This window comes from Rhinolophus ferrumequinum, chromosome 13 (genome assembly GCF_004115265.2).
Source record: "Rhinolophus ferrumequinum isolate MPI-CBG mRhiFer1 chromosome 13, mRhiFer1_v1.p, whole genome shotgun sequence".
Taxonomy (NCBI): Eukaryota; Metazoa; Chordata; class Mammalia; order Chiroptera; family Rhinolophidae; genus Rhinolophus; species Rhinolophus ferrumequinum.
In genome coordinates, this window is record NC_046296.1 from 53,385,572 (window position 1) to 53,405,358 (window position 19,787).

Below are 19,787 nucleotides of genomic sequence, written 5' to 3' on the forward strand. Positions count from 1 at the left end.
TATCATCCCCAAGTCCCCCGGAACTCAAGTCCTGATCCTGCCGCACCACCCCTTACTCTTTGCCTTTGGCACTGGCTCAGGAATCCAAGCCTAATATCAAGGAGGTTCCCAACAGGGGTTCCATTCACTTCCGCCTCCCAGCTGGTCCCAGATCCGGAGAAGGGCGGACTGGTGACAGGGTCGCCTCAGAAGCTGAGACACACAGTGAGCAGTGAAAGGAGCTGCGGGTCGGGATGCATGAGCCCTTTATTGAGCCCTCCCCAGCGGCGGGGCGCCGAGCTGAGGGGCGCGGTGGTCTCTGCGCAGATCCTCCACTACCCGAGCGCCAGGCCCCCAGAGCGCGAAGTCCCCCACAGGGGGAGGGTCAGTGCAGGCCTGTCCCCAGGAAAAAAAGCGCGGTGGGCGGGTGCTCCAAGGAAACAAGGCAACTCCGAAACCCAGCGCACCCCCTTTCCCCAGCCACGTGGGTGTCTCCTCTACTTCCCCACCCACCCTGCTTGCCCAAAGCCCCGAAGGAATGGCTGACGCGAAAGAAAGTGTCCTTTTGCACCCGCGCTAGGGGGCGCTCCGCTTCTGCTGGGGGTTGGGAAGCATTTGAAAGCAGGGTCTGCAAGCGAGCCCTGGTCCCGCAGGGAGGGCGATCACCCGAGGACCAGTCAGGCCGCGATGGCCCTCGCAATACACTCACCTTCCGGCCCATCCAGCCGCTCTTCCTCTGTCCCTGCGTTGCCTTCCTCCCCGTCCATCGCCATGTCCTCATCCTCTTCCTCCCCGGAAGCTCCTGGGCCCAAGGAAGACCCCCTTGAGGTAGAGTCTCCTGCTGGTTGGGCGCCATGCCTTACCCTGCCCCCACCCGGAGGGTCCTCTCCCTTCCTGGCTCCCTCACCTGGCTGGAAGTCTATGGTCCTCAGCATTTCCGCCACGTGCTCCACGCTCACGGTGAATTGCTCCATGCTTTCATAGCCTGGCTCTGGCCGTCCTGCCAGCTCCACTTTCGACATTGTCCCGACCCTGCAGCAGTGGCAACGGCTCATCTGGAAACGCCCCAGCACCCTCACTCCCCTCTCCTGGCAGTGAAGCCCCGCGGCCCCTTCCTTTCCCTCCTCGCTCCGCCTACTCACTTATTGATCAGCTCCTTGGCCTGCTGTAGGGAAGAAAAGTGGGGGAGAGTAAGCACTGTGCCAACCTCTGGCAAAGCCTCATTTCTGATGCCCACCACAGTCCTGCTGGGTAGGCAGGGGAGGCATGTCCCAATTCTTTAAGGAAAAAATGGACTCAGAAGAGGTGATTTGCCCAAGGCCGTGGAGGCAAGTCAGTGTCAGAGATAAGACTTGAACCCAGGTCTCTAGGTGCCAAGGTCCCCACTCCAGCCACTATGCAGCAGCCTGCCACCCTCTCCCAGGGCCCACCTGCAGGTAGAGCGCCATCTGCGGCTCCTCCATGGACTGGATGGCTGACTCCACCAGCTTAGAGGAGGACTCCAGGTGGTCTCCGTACTGGCGGATGAGGCCCCGGACACGCTGCAGCTTCACCTCCTGCTCCCGAGCCAGCGCCTGCAGCAGCTCACTCTTCCTTTCCTCCAGCACTGCGCACAGGGTCTCAAACCTCTGGTTCAGCAACTGCTTCTGCCTCCGGCTGTTGTCCTGAAAAAGGAGCAACGTGGATGAGACCTCACAGCTGAGAGAACACCCAGCCACTTGCCCCACTCCCCCCTTAGTGGAAGTCACAGAAAGCCAAGAAGAAAAGTGACCTGTCAGTTACAGCACAAATTAGTGGCAGAGTCAGAGCCAAGGGCTGTTGATTCCCAAATCTTTTCAGAAATAATAATAGCAGGATCGTTTTTGAGATGTAATTGACATGTAACATCATACTAGTTTCAGGTGTACAATGTAATGATTCAAGATTTGTATATATTGTGAAATGATCACCACAATATGTCTAGTTAACATCTGTCACCATACATAGTTACAATTTTTTTTTCATGTGATGAGAACTTTTAAGATCTACTCTCTTAGTAACACAGTGTTTTAAAGTAGCCTTATGAGAGATGTTTATGTCTCTGGCCCTGGTTTTCATTTCTATTATCTCATTTAGTTCTCAAAAAGATCAAGTGAGGTAGGCACCATATCATTCTCATTATCACTATTTTACATCATTAAAAACAAACAAAACCAAAGCACAGCGAACTTAAGTAACTGAACCAAAGTCAGAGTAGTGAGGGGCGGAGCTGAGATTCACATTCTGGCAAAACACATCCCATTACTTGTGATCCACCGCCAAGGGCCCAGAAACTTTCCTTCCCTCCCATCCTAGGCTTACCTCGATGGTCTGGCACACCTCCTCCATCTGTGTGATCACGGCTTGCACACGGTCATTGCCCGCCACCAGCATCGCGATGCCGTCACTGAGCTCGCTCTGCCACACATACAGGACAGCGCTTAGGGCTGGAGGACCTGATCTAGAACTGCACCCCTCCCATCCCAGCCAAGCCTGCCTAGGAAAGAACTGCCCCCTTCATCCCACTGTCAGGACATCTGCAGGGAAGCTATTTCCAAGATCTAGAGGGCTTGGCATCCAAGAAGTGCAGAAACACATGATAGATTCTGGAAGGAAGTCCGGAGAGGAAGGCCTCCACCACCAACCGAGAAAGGAAGAGACATTCACCAAATATCCAAGTGCCAGGCACTGGCTAGATGCTTTATCTGGACATTTATGCCTTCCATCGATTCTGAAAAATTCTTCATGATTATCTGTTAGGACAATATCGCCTCTTCTCCATTCTCTTTATTTTCTTGTTCTGTGACTCTGATTAGATATATGTTAGACCTTCTCACTCTCAACCTTCTCATCTCCCAGTGCAGTATTCTAGGCAATTTTTCTCAGTCCTCTCTTCCCACTCACTAATTCTTTCTTCAGAGAAATCTTGCATTTAATTCATCCTTTGACTGTTTAATTTCAACAATTCTATTTTCACTTGTAAAAACTCTATTTGGTTCTTTGTCAAATCTGAATTTTTGATAGTCTATTATTATTTGTTTTTCAATTTCCTCTTTTCTTGAGAGCATTTTATTCACAGTGACTTTCTGTTCTTTAATAATTCCAATACCCGAATTCCTCAGGAATCGAAATCTAAAATTTTTGTTTTTGCTGACTTCACTAACGGGGTACATTTCTTTGTGTCTCTTCAGTTGTGAGTTAATCTTTTGTTGTTTTTAATCTAAGGAAAACCCAAGGGTTTAAACAGGGTTTTTACCTCCACGCAGAATTTGCATTTGCTTGTGCCGAAAGCTAGGTGGCGCAACTGACCTCTTTAGTGCCTGGGATTCCAATTTAACCTGGGATTCTTAGTTCATTGCAGGTCTACCACTTTTAGGGGTTTGGAGGCATAGTCTCATCTCTCTAGCTCAGTAATACTGCCAGCATTTACCCTCTGGGAAATCCCACTTATTCTGTGCTTACTGCTCAGGGTTCTGTCCTCAGCTCACTTCTCCCAAGTCTTCTCCCCACCCTGCCCCACGCCCACTAGGAGATTTCCTTTACTTCCTATGTGCCCACCAATATAATTTTTAAATTACATGTTATATAGAATCTAGTTGTGTGATAGTGAAAAAGCCTTGAGAGTATCCAGTCCACCATACTAAAGTCTCTACTTGCATCCATTATCTCATTTTATCCTACAACGCTCACATGTAGGCATTTTCATCCCCATTTTACAAGTGAGGAAAGTGAGGGCCAGAGAGGTCAAGTGACTTACCCAAAGTCATGCATAGAGCCGGGATTTTAGCCCTGATCTGCCTGCCTTTAAAACCAAGTGAAGAGGCTGGAATTAGAGGCCCTGGCCTCTGCCCCCCGCCCACATGCCTGCTCCCGCCCCTGCTTGATACCTTTTGGCGTTTGTAAATGGTAGGCAGTGGGGCCACCTCACAGTCTTTGTGGGCACCAAAGACCTTGCAGAGAGAGCAGGTGGGCACTTCACAGCTCAAGCAATAGATATTGATCTTTTCCTCTTCGTGTTCCTCGCACATGAGGTGCTGCTCAGCCTTGGAGTGCAGTGGCCTGAAGGGGAGTGGGCAGAGGGGCAGGAGGGTCAGGAGCCAGGCCAGGGGGCGGTGGGCCCTGAGAGTGTGAGGCCCCGTGAACACTTTCTCCTCAGCCTCTACCAACCATCACCACCTTCTCTGCCCCTGCAGCTGGTGCCGTGGCTGGGCAGGTGGGTGACTTCCATGGTGCTCTTCATTCAAGAAATGGAAAGAGCTAAGGAGTAGAGGAGGTTTAGATCTGAGAATAGTCTATTCCAGGAGGCAGGGAAGTCCCACGGGGCAGGAAGTAACGGAGGGTTGGCAAGGATCTTGCTAGTGGACTGCCAGCCCCACCCCAGATGGAGACAGTGAAGGTGAAGCACTGACCAGTAATCAGTGACCACTAAGCTGGGCGACCTGGGACAAGCCCCTCCCCTTCTTTGGGTCCACTCCTCTCATCTGGCCCTGATGGGCTCCCAGGCTGTGGTCCAGGTGCTGCCCTGTAGAGACAAAAGGCCCGGACAGCTCACCGGGAAGACTCCTGCTTGTAAATGTCTATAATGTTCTCCACCAGCAGGTTTCGCTGCAGGCCGTAGACACCATGTCGGTCCAGGACGACCTCATGCCTGCAAGACGGGCAGCGGAAACGGCCTCCAGAAGACACAGTGGTGGAGCCCCGGGATTGCCACAGAGGGTTCGAGGCCTGCAGAGACAGGTAGCATGAGAGAACAGGTACTGTGAGGCATGAGGACACTGGGAGGCAGAGGGGACAGTAATGGGAGCTGGGAGAAGGAGAATGGTGGCGGAGGTGGCGTCGGCTCTTTTCTATGGCTGGGCCCTCCTCTGAGAGCAGATCAGGGTGGGTGGCCACGGAGATCTTGTTTCCAATCTTCATCTCATTATTCAGTCCTCTTCCTTGGGTGTCTCTGAATCCAGAGCCTAGCCTTGGTCAAGGCCTAGTCAGGATGGGATCTCCCCAAAGGGGCCCAACTTGGAGCTGTGGGTTAACATTAACCTCGGCAGGAAGACTCAGGTAGGAAATGGACTCTGAGTGATGCAGCCAGTGTCCTCCAGCCTGGGGCTCTCACAGGCCACTTCTGGGGGAGATTCTCTGCAGCCCTGGGCAGGGGCACAAGCAGACACAGTGCTGAACAATGGGGCAAACGAGCCACATCGTGCTGGGTAATTCTGGGAAATCACTCCAGGGACTGAGCATCAGGAGGCCTGGCTGCCCCTGACACAGTTCTACTATGGAAATTTGGGCAAACATTCAATCTCTGCAAAATTAAGGACTAAATTGTATTATTCATTCTAATACTAGGCTCTGAGGATGAGACATGAACAAACGCAGCCCTGCCCTAAGGACAAGCAAACCCACCACCACATCGAGAAGGAGGAAGCCCAGAAGGAGGATTTACCAGAGGGGCTCACCACTTCCTCCCACTTACCCCTCTTAGAGAACTTGCTTCATCCCATCCTAAAAGAGAGAGCCCCGCCCCAGGGCACAGCTTATTGGCTCAGAGTTAAGGAGGTGATTGCCTGACCCAAGCAGGACAAATTCAACTTTCTCTCTAGGAACGTGGAACTGAGACGTAGAACCTGAGGTGGCTAGACCATGTGCTGCTTTGGAAATGAATAAAACCTGTGGAGTTGAGCTAAGAGCTGACATTGTGGCCACCCAAAGTCTCCTACAAGTGGAAGCAGAAAGTGTGAGGGGTCAGAACCTATGAACAGAGAAGGCTGGTCTGCAGAGAAAAGAATCAATTGTGGAGAGCAGCTGGCATGAAATACTGGTAGAGGCTGCTTGTTGTTCCTTGATATTCACTTCTTAAATAGTAGAGCCCCTGAGATTTTAGCAAGACACATGGAATAAAGGCCATGTGTTCAAATCTCTCTTCCAACTGGGTGTGGCTAGGGAACTGTGTTCTGGCCAATGGGAGGTGGATAGAAATGTTTTGTGCCATTTCTAGGAAGTGTACAGGTCCTCAAATAACGTTGATGAGATGTCACAGGAACTTACCTTGTTCGTATCGATTAGCTACAGTAAAATTGGTTTCGGTATATGTCATTTCACTTAAAGTTACAGAACCTATCGATGATGTTAAGTGACGACTACTGTATCTTCAATGGGAGGGGCATGGCCTACTCCTCTTCTCTCCTTCCTGCTGACTAGAATGAAGATGGAATGGCTCAAGTTAAGCAGCCATGTGAGCCAGGAGGCAGCCACATGTTGAGAATGGCCGCAAGATAAAAAGAGTGAGTCTCTGATGAGGCCATCCTGGACTGCCCACCCATACTTGAGAGAAAAAAACAAGTTTTTATCTTCTTTAAGCCATTGTTATTTTGGGTCTTCTGTCACTTGCAGCAGAAACTAATCCAAACTGGCTGGAAGACCATGCACTCCTAGAGAGTAATGGAGAGAGTAGTCACCTGTGACTTTGTATATTTAAATGTAGTTCCTGTAATTGGGTTCCATGAAATTCTCCAAATCCTGATGTTATACATCAACTGGAAGCACCTCTATATGTGTGCAGCAGCACCCTATTAACACCTAGAGGGCATCCAAGTCCAGAATCTTGGTTGACCTTTCTTTGGTAGCCAGAGATGTAGGCAAGGCAGAAAATGTAGCCCTGTTGTGAAGTGGACAGCCTATCTTGGGGGGAGTGACTGGCATGTCACAAAGTTCACATTTGAGGGGGGATTTCTTGAGAATTATAAGAAGATAACATTTTAGCCCATCATAAAGCTGGAACAAATTTGTTTGAGATTATTGATAAAAGTGAACTGGCATCGCAAGATGATTAACCATAGAGCTGGGAGGACTATGGGAGGAGCTAGGCCCCTTGTTAACTCTCTAGTCCTGACTTCCTGTTAAACTTTGTGGTAACTTCCAGGGGAGTTCAAATAAATATATATTTATTCAAATAAATATAGAGGCCATCTTGGGAATACTCTCTTTTTGCATTTGTGTGCCTGATTGGAGCTCCGGCCTGAGGTGTTCACACATTGCTGGAGTGGTCTCAGTTTCTTTTTCTTTTCCCGAATAAACTGTTCTTTTGGTGGATTTTCTGGGGAGTTATTTTGGGCAGTCGACATTATCCAGGGCTGTGTTGGTGTATCTCTCTCAGTCACTAGAATTGTATGAATATTGTTTAGTTGAGTTCAGGGTGGGTTAAAGTGTAAGATCACTGGGCTTTTGTTTGCTTAATACAATTACCTTTCAATATTTAGAATCCAAGTGAGTAAGGAGGTGTTGGGAGAACTCTAAGCCTGCAAGCTCCTTCCGGGATCTCGCTTCTCTTTGATGTGCTGGTGGCAAGTCTACAAAGGCACTCAGTAAATGTCTGAATGGGAAGAAAAGGCATCTTCTAAAGCCTTAGCCCAGAGCAAAGACAAACTCATGGGTAGTCTCTCTCTCTATCTCCCTCCCTCACTGCACCCTTCCCCTATACTCATTATTTAACATTCAACACATGTTTTGAGGGCCCATTATATATCAAGCACTGTGGGCTTTCCCGACATTATTGAAATGAATCCTCAAGAATTTCTTGTACAGATGGTGGAGGAAATAAATAAACATTTACCCTCTCACTAAGACTACAAGAAATATAATGACATCTATTGAGCAAATACTTTATGCCAGGCTTTGCTCTAAGTTCTTTTATTTATGTTAACTCATTTAATCCTCATACCAACTCTATGAAGCAAGTACTACTATTAGCCCCATTTCAAAGATAGGAAATTGCAGCCCAGACAACTTCAATAAATTGCACATTGTCATCAGCTAATAGATGACAGAGCCCATATTTTAACTCAGGCACTCTGGCTCCAGAGTCCATTCTAGTAATCAATAGACTACAGTGTCAAATACAACATTCATCTCTCTCAGTCTCAGGTAAAACAGATTTTAGTAAAAGTCATGAAGGACCAAACATCAGCCCTTCATAAAGGAAAGAAACAACAGCCTAAAATTCAACTGTGGATTGAAGTTATGTGAGCAGAGATAAACAAAAGGCAAGCCTGTGTGCCATGGAGACCTCGATTGCAAGCAGCATGTCTTGCTCGTCTATGAAAAGGAGAGGGGAATAGCTCAAATCTCAGGGGATTTCCTCCCATGGATCTATGCATGAGCACAGGGTGGATATTTCATCAAATTCTGTGTGAAAAATATTCTGGAGCAGCATAACCAAATTGAGACACTCAACTGCTTACTAATCCAGGTCATACCTCTCTGTTCACCAAAGAAGCCAAAGAACTAAACAGAGATTGCAAACCAGTGATAACACCCAGCTAGCCAGTTTACATTTAAGATAACGTTGGAAGAAAGCCAAGGTAAATGGAAGGTCAAGTAAGGAATTCACTTTCAGCACCAGATTAAAACTACCCCTATTCAAACAGGAGTAATAAGCAGAAGGGATCCAACAGGAGATGCAAGCCAACAAAATATAAAAAGGATAGAAAAAAGAGAGCATGACAAGCAAGGGACAGATGTAGAATACTCTTTGGAAGACAAATTGCTCCAAGAAATAATACAACTTCAATCTAACATTTTTTAAAGAAAACAGTCTCTTTGATTAAAGAAGAGATATAAATGATTAAAGCTGGAGAAGAAAAGTGAGCTGGCAGAATTAAGGAAAGAAATCGAGTAAAATATATTATCAACACAGAAGCAAAGTTCACATTTGACACAGTTGGAAGTAGAATCTATACTGATAAAAGTCACATCGATTGTAGTAGAAAATAACAGAGATAAAAGTTATCAGAAGGACATGCTACAATATGGACCAAGCTTAAAGACATATGCTAAGTGAAATAAGCCAGATACAAAAGAACAAATATTATATGATCCCTCTTACATGAGGTACCTGGAATATTCAAATTCATAAAGACAAAGTAGAATGGTGGTCGCCAGGGCCTGGGGGAGGGAGAATGGAGACTTATTGTTTGATGGGGACAGAGTTTCAATCTGGGAAGATGTAAAAGTTCTGGAATGGATGGGGTGATGGTTGCACAGTAGTGTGGACTTTCTTTCTTTCTTTCTTTCTTTCTTTCTTTCTTTCTTTCTTTCTTTCTTTCTTTCTTTCTTTCTTTCTTTCTTTCTTAAAAGATTTTATTGGGGAAGGGAAACAGGACTTTATTGAGGAACAGTGTGTATTTCTAGGACTTTTTCCAAGTCAACTTGTTGTCCTTTCAATCTTAGTTGTGGAGGACACAGCTCAGCTCCATGTCCAGTTGCCATTGTTAGTTGCAGGGGCCACAGCCCACCATCCCTTGTAGGAGTCGAGGAATCAAACCAGCAACCTTGTGGTTGAGAGCCTACTGGCCCATGTGGGAATCTAACTGGCAGCCTTCGGCGTTAGGAGCAGGGAGCTCCAACCGCCTGAGCCACCAGGCGGCCCCTAGTGTGGATATTCTTAATGCCACTGAACTATGTGCTTAAAAATGGTTAAGATGATACATTTTAGCACAATATTAAGAAAGAAAAATGTTTTAGAAAGTAATCGGGACTTGTTGGGCTGTCTTGGCCAAGGGTCCTACTTCAGACTCCTCACTACCAGGACTGACATCAGGCATTGACTCGAGGTGGACTAGGGAGACACACTACCTTGTCACCACTTCCCCACCTGCCAAAGAAATTCCTTTAGCAGCTCATCCCATTGTCTAATCAATATGCCATCCTCCCGGGACCCAGGGACCTGAGACGCAATCAATACTCAGGCAGTCCACCCGAAATCCTTGGTTTAAACAGGACCTTTCTTGGGAGCTTGAGAGCACACAGGACAGCTGGTGGGGAAGGCTTGTAACTCTGCCATCTTCGCAATTTGGCCAAGGGCTGGAGCAGATGCCACAGCTGAGCACAGCTTTCCCGTTCATCCCCTGATCCCATAGTCCCCTCCCTTTTCCAAACCTCAAGTCCTCCTGCCATTATCGTACCTCTGGCTGGCTGGCTTTCCTCTTAACCTCCAGGTCATCCTTTCCTTTCTGTGACTGCTTCAGCCAACATTTCTCCCATCCACCCAACTCCCCATCCCACTTCCTTTGCTAGTCTCTGGACAATATATACATGTGCCTTTTGGTACAAGGGCTAAATCTGACTAGAAATAAAATAGTAAAGTTTATCTTTTGGATTGTCCAGGGCCCTCTACCTCACGGCACGACACTTCTGTTGCTTCGAGGCCCTCATGCTGCTACCCATGTGCTAACTCAGTGTTACCCAAAATACGATATACACACTGATGACAAGCAGGAAGATTTTAGGGGGTATGAAGATGGACATTTAAATTTTTTTATGTCTCTTTTTTAATGCATATTAGAAACAACTACCAACCATTAACACTGGTGATTTTTCATGGATTTTGTCATTTAGAATGAAGAAAGTAAATATTTAAGCTTTAGAAGTGAATCGTTTTGGGCGGCCAGATGGCTCAGTTGGTTAGAGCGTGAGCTCTTAACAACAAGGTTGCCAGTTCAATTCCCTCATGGGAAGATGGGCTGTGCTGCCCACAACTAGATTAAAAAAAAACAAAAAAACAGCGACTGGACTTAGAGCTGCGCCCTCCACAACTAGATTGAAGGACAATGACTTGACTTGGAGCTGATGGGTCCTGGAAAAACATACTGTTCCCAAATCTATTCCCCAATTAAAACAAATAGTGAATCCTTTTAAATAGAAATATTAAATCATAGTACAGGTGGTACATAGCTATGGCAGAAGTCAGGAAGCCGAAATGAGAATAAAGTTTGGGAAGTTTGCTCTAACCCTCTTCTGACTCCCTCGCTTAACCAAACTTGTCTGTTTTGTGTCCCAAACCTTTTGCAAAGGTGGTTATCTTGAGAAAGTCATGGGTACTGGATATGTGGATAAAATTGTTACCTCTTCTCGGTAACATCTCTATATTTTAACAGAGCACATTTAATGCAGCACAATATAGGGAAAGTAATACTGGTTTTGGATTTGCTATATATGACTTTGCAAAAGTATTTTCTCACACGTTCCAATTTCCCCAAATCTAAAAAGAGGGATTTGTACTTAGTACTAGGTCCTTTCAAGGGCTGACGTTCTCTGAGCACTGAGCCTTAATCGATATAATTATGGTAAGAATTTTATATACCATGACGTGTGTGGATTTGCCTGTGAGAGGAGGGAAGGGTGATTTAATAACAATCTTCCCGTCTTATACCTTATAGACACTATCTTTCTGTTTAACTTTGTAACTCAGTATCTTTATTGTTTGTGCCTCCCCCTAGCTGTCACCGGAGCACCCTCTTCCTGTCTGATATAAGCAGTTCTTGAAATCCCATCTCCTCTGAAATAGTCCTAGTGTGTTTAGATGGATTTACAGTCTGTAATTTGTATTATCTATGAGGTTTGAATTTTATATAATACATCGGTATTATTTTTGTTATCAGAATAAACAATAAAATTACTTTTTAAGAATAAACATACTGGTTATTTCACAATATAGGAAGGATTAAATGAGTTATTAATGGAAACGTGCCTATCTTTAACAGAGTTATTAATAACATGGGGAGATACTTTTGTCATCATTTTAGATGAAAAAAGCAGAATAAATCTATATAAACAGTAGGATCCCACTTTTGAAATGAGTGATGAGGTGGTTTTAAAAATCTCTCTTATGTATTCATCCACATTGCCCAAATTTCTCTGTATAGACCATGGATACTTTATAAAAATGCATGAAATAAAAATTAACTATTTTTGCAGTAATTTGTCACTGAATGATAAAATTGAATTGTGGGCGATTCCTTCCTTCCTCCTCCTCCTTCTGCTTCTGTTTCTTTTTAATAATTTCCAAATTTTGTACAAGCGCTTTGCGGTTTGGAAAAAACCTTTTACTTCTGAAAAATGCAATGCTCAGTCCTGCCAGTGAGAGAAAAGGGGGCGCTAGAGTGCCACAACAGCCAACCTGGTAAAACACTTACCGAAGAGAACCATAAGGAACCGTTAGTTCAAGGGAGGAGATGTTTAGAAGACACCATTTGAAGACAGGCTAGACAGGTACCAGGAGATGGTAGGTAGGACAGAGTTTCAGGAGGCCAGAGAAACTATAGGAATTTAGGTTACTAATAGGGGAGTCAAGAAGGAAGCTAGAAAGGACCTGCATGGTCCCCATGAAGGGCTTTTTGTTTTTTCTTAAACTTTTCAAATTGTAGTCAAATCATGGAAGGCTTTAAATCCAAAAGTAAGGATCTGAACTTAATTTTGTAGACAAGGTTTCTAAGCTGGGAGAGAAAATAAGAGTGAATATTATTCTCACAGAAGTGATTTGGACAGATGGAAGGAGAGAGAGAGGCCAAAGGCGCAGCCCAATTGCCATCATCAATGCAAGTCACGTGCCAGCCCTGAGAGAGTGGCAGCAATCATGGAAAGACTAGGGGTGCGGAGATGGAATCAGTCGGACTGGCCAGTCACTTGGATGTGGGTGGGTTGTGGGGAGAAGGAGTCCAAGACAATTCTGACATTTCAAGCCTGCATGCTTAGGAAGACGCTGCTGCTGCTAATGCAGGAGTACTTAACCCGGGGACCACAGCCCCCAAAGATCCACGACTAGTTCTGTGAACCTGGATGGGAAAACGAAATTACATCTTTATTTTCACTAACCTGTAGCAGAAATCATGCATTTTCCTCAAATAAGAAGGTGACAAACCACTGTAATTTTAGTAGAAAATCACAGGTATTTTCATATCACATTACACTTGTTAATCAAATCTCCAAAAATGATTTACACTTGTCTCTACTTCTAAGCTATAGTAGTTATTAGGCCACTGTTCAATTTCATTTAATGTGTTAATCAAAAAGCATATATATTACTTTTCCAGACATGCTGTAATTTTGATAATTATATTCCAGTGTTTCTCAAGCTTTTTTTCATTACTGTCCCTTCCAGGAGCCTTTTTAGACATTTTCCCTCCTAATCTCTAACCCCTCCCCATTAAATTTTGTTTTACATTTGCTTTTTAATTTTTTTTTAAAAACTTTTCTTTATTTTAAGTGTGCTTTTCCAGGACCCAACAGCTCCAAGTCTAGTAGTTGTTTCAATCTAGTTGTGGAGGGTGCATTTCACAGTGGCCCATGTGGGGATTGAACCAACAATCTTGCTGTTAAGAGCACTCTGCTCTAACCAGTTTAGCTAACTGGCTGCCCCCCTCCCCATGAAATTTTAATACCACAAATCTATAAATGTCAAACTCATAGAAGCAGAGAGTAGAAAGGTGGTTGCCAGAGGGTGGGGGTAGGAGAAATGGGAAAATGTTGGTCAAAGGGTACAAACTTTCAGTCATAAGATTAATAAGTTCTAAGAATCTGATGTACAGCATGGTGATTACAATCAATAACACTATAGTGTATATTTTGCATTTACAAACAGAGTAAATGCAGAGTAGATCACACACACACACTCACACACACACACACACATAATGGTAACTATATGAGTTGATGGAAATGTTAACTAGCTTGATTGTGGTAATCATTTCACAATGTATCACAATGTATGCGTAAATCAAATTATCATGATGTACCTTAAAGATATATAATTTTTGTCAATTTGTACTTCATTACAGCTGGGTGAAAAAGTTTTATCTGAAAGTAAAAAATAAATGAAAATTAAAATATAAAATCACAATAAAAAAATGTTAGTACCACAGATGCACTTGGGGCGATGTCACCCCCATCTCGATGTCACCCCCATCGAGAATGCATGATAATACATGCTGTATTCAAATGTAATTGGTTTTCTTTGTAATCATATGTATTACATTTTATGCATTTAAAAACACTGTTCTTAACACACACACACACACACACACACACACACACACACACACACACACACAGTCCATAGGTATCACAAACTGACAAAGGTGTCCATGGCACACAAAGAGATTACTTCCTGCCCTGATTGTAAGTCCCTAGATAGTCTTAGCACAAATAGGAATTTTATAAGGTATAAATGGCAACCTCCTTACTACATCTCCATAGCTGATAGTTTCACATTGGGCTAAAGAGCTCTTAGCTAATACCCAGTGAGCAAAATTCCAGTTTTTGCTTCTGCTTAATCTATTTCAAAATTAAGAAATAACTGATGGGTTTTATCATACATATAAGTGTCTGTGTTCTTTCCTTTAATCTCACATTGTAAGATTGTGTAAACAAGAGAGCCAGCCCCATAAAGTATAATTTCCTGTGCCAATGATGTGATGTGTAGATGACATTCCATCACTCTCTGAAATAAAACACCTAGATTTATGTCCCTACTCTATCTCATTGTTGGTGTGACTGTAACCTATTTCCTGTGTTCTTCCTATAAAATAGCAACAATGTCTATTCTCTCTAACTCAGATGGAATCATGTATGTGAAGTTTCTTTATAAATCATAAAGCACTGCTCAAAGGGTTGTTAACTAATCTAGACCTTAAAGATATCTGACCACACAGAACCACATGATATGAAATAACTGTTCTTTCTTCATTGTGAAGGATAAAATGGAATGGAATAAATACATGGAATTTAATTCTACGCTATGTTCAAGGCTTTTAGGTAGCATACATGCCATGAACTGTCTCTCTTTTCATTCCTTTGTAACATTCCGTAGCATCTAATAGAAATGTTCCATCTAGAAAGATGCTCTGTGAATGCAGTTATTCTATCAAATCTACATTTATCTCAGAATGTTTTCCCTCTTCTCTGGCTATCCAGAACGATGCTGATTTGGGATATTGGCCAGGATGCAAGAGTGAGAGGAGTGTTGGAAGCTATCTCCCCTAAACTGATGGCCTGGCCAAAGATGAAGAGGACCATGCAGGTCCTCCGAGCCAGACCCTCAGAATATACTAGAGAAACCATGGGAAAATGGTGGGCAGAAGACCAAACATTTGGAGAATAGTTTAAGAGCCTTAGAAGAATCCAGGTGTTGGCAATAGCTAAACTGTGGGTGGGAGAGTGATTTTGAGTGGAGGGCGAGCTCTGCCTGACAAAACCTAGCAAACAGCCTGGCACCATCGGTACATGAAAGGAGGCTGGCTACAAGAAAGATTGATAAGCAGAACAATGAGTCAAATTAAGACACTAGCAACACAATGGAAAGCCCTTAAAAAGTGGAAATCCATAATAATATTTCTTGAACTTGTGAAATCAGATTGCTAAAATTACAAGGATGTTAAAGACCAGTTTAAAACATCCTTTTAATCTGTGTGTGTGTGTGTGTGTGTGTGGCTTGAAGGGGTGAAATACACTGAGTTACATCATATGGCAAATTAAGGAAGAAACTGGTGGGAGGAGAACCCAGGAATGCTAATTCTCAGTCTAGGTTTTCATCCCCCACTAAACCAAATTTCTTACCTAAAGTCAGTAAGAACCCTAACCCTGCTTCAAGGTTAGTGCAATTCACAAAATTTCAATGAATCAATTTCTTGGTAAGACGACCTTCCCACGGTTGGGCTAGGGAGGGCCAGCAGCAGGTGGAAGTGGTTGAGGAGGTAGGCTGTGTAGGGTTTTCACTGGCAGACCTGTACTTGATGACAACAGGTCCTAACAGTGAACTGATAAAGAACTGGAATTCAGGGCGGAGTGAAACAGAGGTCATCTCTTTCCCAGACTGACCTTTATTATTGAAGAAGCCCCTTTCTTGCTATTCCCATCTCTGTAAATCTCGCCCTAAATGGACATCCTCCAGAAAAGCTGTTCCTGAACAATCTTCTTACAAGGCCTTCTGGTTGTGTGTTAAATGACGACAGGTTGCAGCTCATAACCAAGTGCCCACAGTGAAGTGGGGGCAAGTATAAAAATAAACGGAAGGCTTGCTTCAGGAGTGAATAGAGTTTACAAATACAGAAACACATGGGAACATGTTTGTGTCAAATTACCACACCAACAGCTTTCTTTTAATCAAAATGATTGGTATATGAGTGGGTGCAGTGTGTGGAAAGAGGGAAGGAGAAATTAAAGAGGGTTAATATGGTGTTTTGGTGTTTTATTCAGTTTAAACTCAGAATGAGAGAGAGAGAGAGAGAGAGAGAGAGAGAGAGAGACATTACAGCTTTAAAGAAAACATGTTAAATTGTGATGGCAACTATGTAAAAAGATGTATGCAGACAAAGGCTTGAAAGTAATATGCAAACATGGAAATAATTGTGTTGGGGTGGTAGAATTATGGATGACTTCTTCCCAAACCCTTTATACTGTCCAACATTTTCAATTACATGTTTTAACTTTTCAAATTTTGCTTCCTGGCTCTTTAGTTTACCTGATGTTATAAAAATCACAATTCCCCAAAATTATTGTTTGTCCATCACAGCAGTTCTTAGGACAGAGATACACTGGACACCATCTGTGGGGACAGAGTTCCAGAGAGCAGTTTCCAGGCTCTCGGCCTCACGTGGAAGGGTGCCTGCTTGGGTAGTAGATGGCCATCAGCTGTGACTAGTTGGCCATCAGCTGTTACTGGTTAGTCATTAGCCACTGATACAACTGCCGTGGCTAAGCTAGCAAGCGCGGATTGTGGATTGCGGATTGCAGAGAGGCGGATTGCAGTTAGCAAGTGAGGTTGGTTGGCAGGCAGAGAAGTGGACGGCGGGTTGCGGATCGTGTGGATCCTGCTTCGTGTGTCTCGCCTGGCTGCCAGCGAGAATATAGTGGTATGACTCCCCTATCTGTAGCTCCATTGGTGTTCCTTTTTGGCCTCACCATGTCCTGCGTTCTTGTGGGGGAGTGGGACCAGAGACCCCGCATGACACCCTGCATGACACCATCTAAATGTTTTAGAGGACTGATTAAATAGACTGTGGTCCAGTCATAACAATGGAACACTATCCAGCCATTGAAAAAGGAAAACACAGATCTGAATGTGGATATGGAACAACTGCCAAGAAAGAGTAAGTGAACAAAGGCAGGTGTACGATAATGAGTCTAGTTTAAATGTATGTGTACACACACACACACACACACACACACACACATGCCTATCCACGGAAAATTTCTGGAAGGCTACCCAAGAAAGTTGGTAATGGCTAGCTCCATATGGAGAATGGAATTGAGTACGTGAGGTGAAGATTCACTTTTCATGATATAAACTCCTATACTGTTTGGAAAAAAGTGTGTGTGTGTGTGTGTGTGTGTGTGTGTGTAATATAATATACTGGTATCACGTGTATAAGTCCTGTTAACTTTCTAGGCGATGTTCTAAGAGTATTCTTGCTAAGTGGTTTGAAGATAGAGGAACCAAAAGTCCTATTCTTGTCCCCAAACTTAGAAAACAGACAATCTGATTATGTCTAGAGTTGTCAAAATGTGGAGGCAATGTGTGAAAAAACTAAATATGCTCATCTTTCAGAAGGAGATCAACTGAGATGTATATACATAAGTACAGCTAAAGAACTAGGTCAGCCTCCCACCAGGCCAGTCCAAATAAAGCAGCAAGGAAATGAGCTGTTCACTCTTCTCTCCTTGGAGGGCCCAGGGGTGCTCTGTACTTGAAAAGATCCGCAGAACCATCCCAAAGCCCTGGGACTCAGGCTGGCTCCCAAACATTCTGCACAGGGTTTGACCCAAAGCCTCGCCAGGTCTCTCAGGCTCCAAGCTAGTATTCCACAGCATCAAGGAACCAAAGTAAGTATGCCTGAGTACAGAGGGCTGGCTTGAACAAAGGAAGTCACTTAAACATCTTCTAGCCTCCTGTCCCTGGGTCCCTCTGCCCGACGACACTGTGTGCCTTTCACTTTAATATTCTGTTGTTTTATAAGACACATTACCTTCTTTTTTAAAACTTCTCTTTTCTTTCCCACATTTCAGGCTCTAATGAAAGGATGTTTCACTACAAATTCCTGAGATGTGATGACACAGTCTTTTTGCCATTCCGTCCCAGGCATCTCAGCCTGATGTTCAGAGAGTGTCTTAGGGAGAAACCAAGATGGTGGGCAAGGCATAGGCTCTCATATATATATGACTTGATACCCAGGGTGTGCAGCGTAACAGTCATTCTAGGCCCCCAGAGAGGGAAAATCACTGGCTCTGAGATATTCTGGAGCCAAATATTCTCGTAGTGGAATAGGAGTTGGGAATGGGTCTCGATGGGAAGATGGCAGGAAAGACTAGGGGCTGGGTACTTAGTAAGGATGGCAGACGGCAGGCAGACAAAAGGTGGGTCCCAGGCATGGCTGAGGGATGGCCGGACAATGAGCCCACTGCTTCTCCCCAAACATGCTGCCCCAAGAACTTAAAAGGAAGCATTTTCGTGGTTAAGTTAAAAATCACTTGTGTTCAACACATTTCCTCCTAATTTCTGATACAGATGAAGAAATGAATGTTCACGATGTTCCTTATAGCAGCCATGCCTACTGAGCCAGCCAGCTCTGATCTATTCAGAGTTTTTACTTTATTTGCAAGGGGGGTGTGTGTGTGTCTTTTCCCCTTACTCTCACTGAAGTTTGTCCCATTTTGTAGATTACTAGAACCTATACCTCTGGCACAGGGCAAACAAGAAAGCCCATTTATAAACCATTCTGGCTTATGCTGCTTTTCTTTATGAAACCAGTAGCTAAAATGATATCTATGAATTTGATTAGTTCTGCTTTGCCCCGTGACCACATGTCAACCCAAACTGGTTGCATTTCTGGGACATAAAATTTCTTCTCTGCCTTCTCTCTGCTTAAGTGACCTCAATCCTTTTTAACCCGCAGGCCCCTTTATTGACTAGTCTGGAGTGGGGGACAGGTGTGAAGTTTAGTTGGGGAGGATTCCTAGTCTCCTGCCCTCTAATTCTGCCCCCAAAAGATGGATGCGCTGAGCTTTGCCTTAAATACAGATAGTTTCACTGTCATAATGGACTTTTCTCACAGGGTTTATTTTTTAATGTTTCATTATCTCAATGCTATTTTCTCCAGATTTTCTATAATGTTCTCAAAATCTGAAACTCCGAACTGGAATGTACTCTAGCAAACTGTTACACAGCCTGGGGAGGATCACCTTTCTCCTAGTTTCTAGGGGTCTTCTTTCCTCTGTCCATGCGCAGGCTGTCCTCTCCAGCCTGCAGAGCAGCTGCTGACTCACGCTTACTTTGGGATCTGCTAAGCCCCCAGCTCATCTTCTGCCCTTCAGCCAGGACAGCCACCACCCAGCTCATACAGCACTCTGCCCATCACCTGGGAGCTCAGCTCTGACCTGATAAGAAGTCTCCCACAAGTCTGCAGTGCTTCACCTGGCCCTGGCCCTGGCCCTTCCCCGGCCTACCTGGAAGACGTCGTTGGCACACTTGCGGCACAGGTTGTGCTGGCAGGGCAGGATCACCACAGGTTTGGAGAACATCTCCAGGCAGATGGGGCAGATGAGCTGCTTCTCCAGGTTGTCCATGCTGTGTGCATCCCCGAGCAGCGGCTTGAAACCCACTGTGAAGTTCATCCCCTCAGCGATCGTGCCTACCCTGGCCTTGGCTCTGGTCCTGGCCTTCCCTCACTGCCTCAGAACCCTTCCTCTTTTACTTTACACAGTCTATGGATTCTTGTGTTCCCTTTTGTTGCTCACTCTTGAAATAGCTCTGCTATCTCTCCTGTCCCTTCCTCTGACAATTCGCCTTGTCCTTAGGCAGCCTCTTTCAGACACTTCTCGTCTCTCTCTTCTTTGCTCTATACCCCAGCCAGGCACATGCAGTTTTCTCGTTCCCTCACTCCCTGCGTGATTCTGTCCCTGGAAATTTCTCCCTTTGTTCCCCAAACGACTAGTGTTCACTCTATGGGCAGCACTGTTTATTCCTC

The 19,787-nt window shown here is 44.7% G+C and overlaps 1 protein-coding gene across 1 annotated transcript; it reads right to left on the bottom strand.

Moving 5' to 3' along the window:
• Positions 1–225: 225 nt before the first annotated feature.
• On the bottom strand, positions 226–19,787 carry TRIM54 (tripartite motif containing 54). Its single transcript, XM_033124328.1, has 9 exons — positions 19,267–19,787; positions 4,550–4,722; positions 3,885–4,056; positions 2,320–2,415; positions 1,410–1,643; positions 1,122–1,144; positions 887–1,011; positions 689–781; positions 226–375 (listed from the first exon to the last, which is right to left on the bottom strand). Exons 1-9 carry the CDS (start codon positions 19,432–19,434, stop codon positions 365–367), a joined length of 1,095 nt encoding a protein of 364 aa, XP_032980219.1. The 5' UTR covers positions 19,435–19,787; the 3' UTR covers positions 226–364.